General features: G+C 49.4%; 1 protein-coding gene across 1 annotated transcript in view; it reads right to left on the minus strand.

Annotated features, from left to right (window-relative positions):
• Plbd1 (phospholipase B domain containing 1) overlaps positions 1–5,559 on the minus strand; it is a 43,040-nt gene extending 37,481 nt beyond the window's left edge. Inside the window, exon 1 of the mRNA XM_005072888.4 lies at positions 4,906–5,559. Coding sequence (XP_005072945.1) covers positions 4,906–5,020 — 115 coding nt within the window. The 5' untranslated portion in view covers positions 5,021–5,559. The remainder of the gene's footprint in view (positions 1–4,905) is intronic.
• Positions 5,560–6,022: the final 463 nt, after the last annotated feature.

The raw sequence follows: 6,022 nt of genomic DNA on the forward strand, positions 1-6,022 counted from the left end.
ATTAAGGACGGCAACGAACCTCCATGTGGGGTGCTGGGAATCAAACTCGAGTCCTTTGCAGGAACTAGTGCCCTCAACTACTGAGCCATTTCACCAGCCCTACTTATGTATTTTGAGACACGGTCTCAGGAAGCTCGGGAAGACCTTGAACTCCTGACTCTTCTGCCTCCTCCTCCTCCCAAGCCGTACAGATCTCAGCTCTGTGCTCAGTCTTCTAGTGAAAAGCAAGTTTATTCAAGCATTCATAGAGGTTAGCCTAACATCACTCTTGTAATTATGTTTGCAAACATAACTCAGAGGCCTGAGGGATGGCTCAGCCACTTGGCTCACGTCTGTCTAGCCCAAGAGGCAAGTGCTAGGTGTGTTGGCGTTCCCTTTAGAATACGGGAATGAAAGACTAGATTCAAACACGTTTAACCGCACACCCTCAAAATCAACATACTCGATCCACATCTGAGCTACCTGAAATGCTACTGCATGTACGTCATGTTGTCAAATTGTTGGGTGTTCTCTGAACTCACTGGGGAGCTGAGCCTAGGATCGGGGTTGCCTTGACCTCTTTCCAGAACCAAAAAGTCCTCCAGGGTCTGGCGATAGGTTCCCTACACCATCTGTGACAGGGGCCAGGCAGGGAAGGGAGCAGAGAACAGCAGGAATAAGAAACAGAGTGTTCCTCAGAACAGCTTAGAAATTAAATCCAACCAAGGCCATTGTTATTTATCCCAAGATATAATGGTGCCTGCAGTGAGACGGGGGTGGGGGGGTGGGGTGGGGGGTGGGGGGGCTGGAAGTTTGGTCATCCACAGAGAGAAAGCCCAGTTTAAACCCCAGGTGATACCTCGACCTCCCCGAGCTAGCAATGAATCTGATGATGCCATCTCTGTCAGTTATTCCTTCTTTTGTCTGGAAGCCTCAGCTGAGGGCACTCTCTGCCTGGGACTCTTTTCTGGGAACTCTAGCTGGCCGCCTTCATGAGGCTGTCCCAGGTGGTTTCTGTAGTGTGGCTTGAGCACCTGACGTGGTGATGTTGTGTTATACCCCCTTTACTGTTTAATAAACTCACTCAAAACTGAAAACGTGGCTGTTGCGCATCATGTGTCAGGCAATACCATAGTTACCTTACGGAGAGAATTTTTCTTCTCTTAATAAACCTGGGGGACTTCCAGATTTCCAGATTCTTCATGAAACAAACATCAAATGCCCTCATTACATTTCTTTTGCTATTCTCCATGAGCTTATTTTCAATTGAAACAAACAAACAAACAAAACAAACCCTAGCCCTTTAACTTTGTAAAATGAATTCTCTCCCCTTATTTTTTAAGGTTGGATCTTACTCTGTAGCCCAGGTTGATCTGGAACTCACCGTGCAGCCCAGGCTGGCTTTTATCTCATGACAGTCCTCCTGCCTCAGCTCCCTGAGTGCCGACATCAGAGGTGTGAACTACCAAGTCTGGCTGACCCCCGTATTTTTAGCATCTCATTTTGTGAAAGACAGAATGGCTTTTAACCCTAGGTGACAGTGTTGGCCTTCTGGATCAGTCTTTTAGAGCGAGAAGGGAGCAAGAAAAGGGACCCAGCAGGTGGGCTATGTGAGAGAATAAAACCATAACTTGAGGTTTACTCTGTTGGGGTTGGGTCGAGGCCATGTCCACTGAAGAGTCTCACACTTCCTTACTCTATTGTGTGCCCCTTGCTTATGTGTGGTGATTCTCATCCTGCTCCTGCTACAAGGACCCAGGAAAGAGCTCTCTGTGTAGTGATCCTTCATACCTGCTCCTCCTACAAGGGCCCAGGAAAGAGCTCTCTGTGTAGTGATCCTTCATACCTGCTCCTCCTACAAGGGCCCAGGAAAGAGCTCTCTGGATTCTAGACTTGCTTGGAGTCTTCATTAGGGTTACCAAGGAAGTAACTGGTGTGTGAGTTGTGCAGTGTTCAGTTTGCCTCTGTGCAGAAATCAAAGCCCACATCTCTGGCTTAGAGGAGGGTATTGACTCATGATTTCAGATTATGAGTTAGGATGCTGGTCACTTGAGTTTGCAGAGACTAACACTGAAGCAGCTGCTCAGCCCTCATGCTGGGCCCACGCAGCGCCTGCCAGGCTGATGGCGGCCTGTCAGAGCAGGACAGTCTCTCTCAGGGATTTGTTTATTCTGTCTTCGAAGCTCAATCAAAAGTCTTCCGCAACTTCCCCCATTAAGACTGACACATGTCTTCTAGAACAGTGCGGACACAGAGTTCCAGGTTTTGTTTTACACAAACATTTCCCCATAATTTCACTACCTCTATCTATGTTATAACAATATTAAGTTCCTCTTTTGCCCTAGTACAAAGAAGCAACATAACTCTAGCAATAACTCACTAGTCACCCTTTATAGCTAAAAACGCAGCAGCCCACAGGAGCAATTTGAGCAGTGCAAGGACAAGAAGTCCATACTTGTGTGGTGGCTCACAACTTTAATTCAGCTATTCAGGAGGCAGAGGAGGGGAGATCTGAGTTCTGGGTCAGCCTGGTCTACGCAATGAGTTCTAGGCTAGCCAGGGCTACACAGTGATACCCTGTCTTTAAAAGAATAAAAGGTAATGAAGAATTTCCATGCTAAAAAAGAAACCCATGGAGCAACCATGACTCCCACTGTAGTGAATTCAGAGTTAGAGCATCCATTGAAACTGGACTCAACCAGAAGTCAGCCATGACACCTTAGGGAGACTAAAATGACACGCAGGATAGTGAGAGCACATTGGTGAGGCTCCCATGGGTGGCCAGGCAGATCCCACCATTAGGTCAGATGACCCATATCAGACAAGCACTACCCAGACAGGTGCTCCCACTGGCTGATTCCAGATGAGTTAGGCCCCCAGACGTAGAACCCAATAACATCTGCTTGTGTGTCTTGGTGGCAGGAGAAATATGCCTGAAGCAGGCTGCAGGAGCACCCAGTCAGCTCGACAGTTATATTTCCTTTTGTTTTGTTTTTTTGAGACAGGGTTTCTCTGTATTGTTTTGGAGGCTGTCCTGGAACTCGCTCGGTAGACCAGGCATGGTCTCGAACTCACAGAGATCCGCCTGCCTCTGCCTCCCGAGTGCTGGGACTAAAGGCGTGCGCCACCAACGCCCGGCGACAGTTATGTTTCTGATGAATAATTAACGATGAGTCTGGGAACAGACTTGGGTGTGTGTATCAGGACGAATTGGCTCCCATAGATCTGATCACATTTGGCAGGAGGCCAGATGAAGAACTAGTTTTATGAAGGAATGTGCTACACTCTGAGTCTCAGAGAGGTTGGCTCGTCTCTCTCTAGTGACCACCTGACTTTTTTCATTCATTCCACTAGGAGGATTAGTCTCAAATGGCAAAAGTTGGGGTGGGGTGGTTTGATGGTGGAGGGCATGTTTTAACATTCACGGGGACCTGGGTTCAATTCCCAGTATTGAACATACAGTACAACCACACAAGGATGTTCTAAAAATACATATGGGCTTTTCAGTCTTCAAGGACGGGTCTCACTGTCACCTGTCTGCTGTAGCTCGAAAACTATGAAGAGGTGGCTGTAAAATAATTCACTAATTTCTAGAATAAAAAGAAACCCAAATTCAAAAATAAAAGGTTGGCCGGTAAGAAGGCTCAGGGGATGTCCTGTCTGAGGTGAATACACAGGACAACTTAGGCCAACCAAGCTCACAGTACTGAACTAGGTACTTGAGGAAGCGCGGGGAGATTCAAATGTTAGGCAGTCTCCTGAAGGGTTGTGGAAGCTCCAGTTCAGAATCAACATTAATGTTAACAGATTGGTAAAGAGGAACAAAGGAAATCACTCGAGTTTCAAATAGTCCGGGCAGGTATCCTTAGCTGACCTCTGGCCACAGTTACGAACCAGCAACTGCTCAGGACTAAAATGTGTGGCGGTGGTTGGGGAGACCAAAGAATGTACAGCTAAACCAGGACAAACACCGGGCGTTCTGAACCGGTGCCTCCGATCACACGCACACACCCTCCCTCCCCCACTCACCCCCCCTCCCCCACCCTGCTTACTTGTGCAAGTTTGAAAGCAAATGCCTCCAAACTCCCTGGGTGCAGGTCCTTGTTGACGGAAGGTAACAAGAATCAGAACGACTTTAGGAAGGGGAGACCCTGCCCAAGTCCCACCCGATTCTTGGGCAAGGTCAGTGTGGAGAAGATCATGAAATCAAATCAATCCTCTCCGAATTTGACTTTTGGAGTCTTCCAAGTCTGCATAACCCACAATCCATTTTGGTCTTCTTGCAGACGCAAGGGTAAGATTGGAACGAGGAGGCCTGTTGAGACCTGCTTTACTGACTGGAAGGGTTACACCAGTGCCCTCTGGCAACCCAGCTGTCTTATCTTTATGCAAATTCCCGATTTCCTCCCAGTCCCGGCTCGTTGGGCTGTGGAATGGAGATTTTTATCCTTTTTTTTTTTTTTTTAATTATGAGGTCGTTTGGAGGAAAGAGCTAGCTCCCTTCTGTTCTGTTCCTGTCCCATATCCAACTGATATTGCCAGTTTGGGATCAATTCTCTTAAGCCAAAGTCGCTTGTCTGCCTTTAGAAGCAGAATATGGGCCCGCCTCAAATCCCACCTCTGTAAGATCTGGGTAAACATACTTATCCAAAGGACGTTTTTTGACCGGATTCCTTTGGATCTGCTCTGGCTGTGCCAAGAATTCAGGCCAAAACTTTAAAAGTTACCAGACCTCTAGTTCCCTCTTTAAATTCCACCTCTGATTGATCTATGGCAGGGCTGGAGAGCAGCCCGTCAGACTCCCCACCAAGAAATGCGACCCAAGAAGCCCCTGGGCGCAAACCTCCTGGGACTCTGGCCAGCCGCGGGCGCGCGCTGGGAGCCCGGGGCGGCGCCCCTAAATCCGCGGCAGCTCGTTCTGCTCACCTGCTTGGCTAGATAGCACGGCGGCGGCTGCCCAAGGAAGCTGCAGCAGCGAGAGCAGCAGCAGCAGCGGCGGCGCTGGCGGCCCGAGGCTCCTGCCAGGACTGCGGTGGGACATCGCTCCTCCGCCGTGACCTCTGCCGGGCTGGAGTAGGTCCCGCTGGCGCCGGCGGTGACAGCTGTTGCAAGAGTCGCACTCGGGGATGGCAGTGGGGCTCTGCGTCTCAGAGGCCCGGGCGATCTTAACTTTCTTTCGGCATTAGTCTTGCCTGCTTGGGCGCTTCGCGTGGCCTTGGGAACCAACCTTCGCCCTTCTGAGCCCCAGGCTGGGATAGGCGGATCCTTTCCGTCTGGTCTGACCCTCTAGTCACCTGTGGGCCGGGCCGGAAAGTTCTCAGCAGCGCTTTTGGGAAGTTCAGGGGCTGCGCTGCTTTCTCTGGCCACCTCCTGCCGGTTGGGGCTCAGGGCTAATGAAATCAGTTCAAGGTGGCCTTGGCCCCTGTGGTAGCAGATGAGGTACCCCAGGCAGCTTTGAGTCGCATGCCTCTGTCCACACACAGATCGGATTCTGTAGCCTTCTGTCTTCTTGGGTCCCTCATCCGTCAGGAACCAGGGCCTCTTGTGCCAGCCTGTCTAACCTCCGGAGCTCGATACCTCCGGGCCTTGCTGATTCACACTGGGCTTGAAGCACGTCTACCCCTGACTCCCTATTGAGACCCCATTTCTGGGCAGGGCTCACAGTAACATTGTGAGTTGGTTCAGGGTGCCCTAGGTGACATTGTGAAGTAGGCGACAGGCTTCATGCTGACTGAGCGCAGTTTTTGCTACTGGATCCAGTTAAGACAGTTAAAGCAAGCCCCTGTAGTCGGGTTTGTAATTCCAGCGTTCCAGAAGCCGAGGTAGGAGGATTACTGAAAGTCTGAGGTCAACCTGGGCTACAGAATGAAACTTTGTTTCCTCAAAACAAAACAAACAAAAACCACGGCAAACAACAACAACAAAAATCCACCAGGTAAATAAATAAACATTGAAGAAATAATACTGATGAAAGAATACCTTTGCTAGAGGAATAAGTATGTTAGTAATGGTTAGAAATGACACAGGTGAAGTATGGAGTACA

Source organism: Mesocricetus auratus, unplaced genomic scaffold (assembly GCF_017639785.1).
Source record: "Mesocricetus auratus isolate SY011 unplaced genomic scaffold, BCM_Maur_2.0 Super-Scaffold_100001, whole genome shotgun sequence".
Taxonomy (NCBI): Eukaryota; Metazoa; Chordata; class Mammalia; order Rodentia; family Cricetidae; genus Mesocricetus; species Mesocricetus auratus.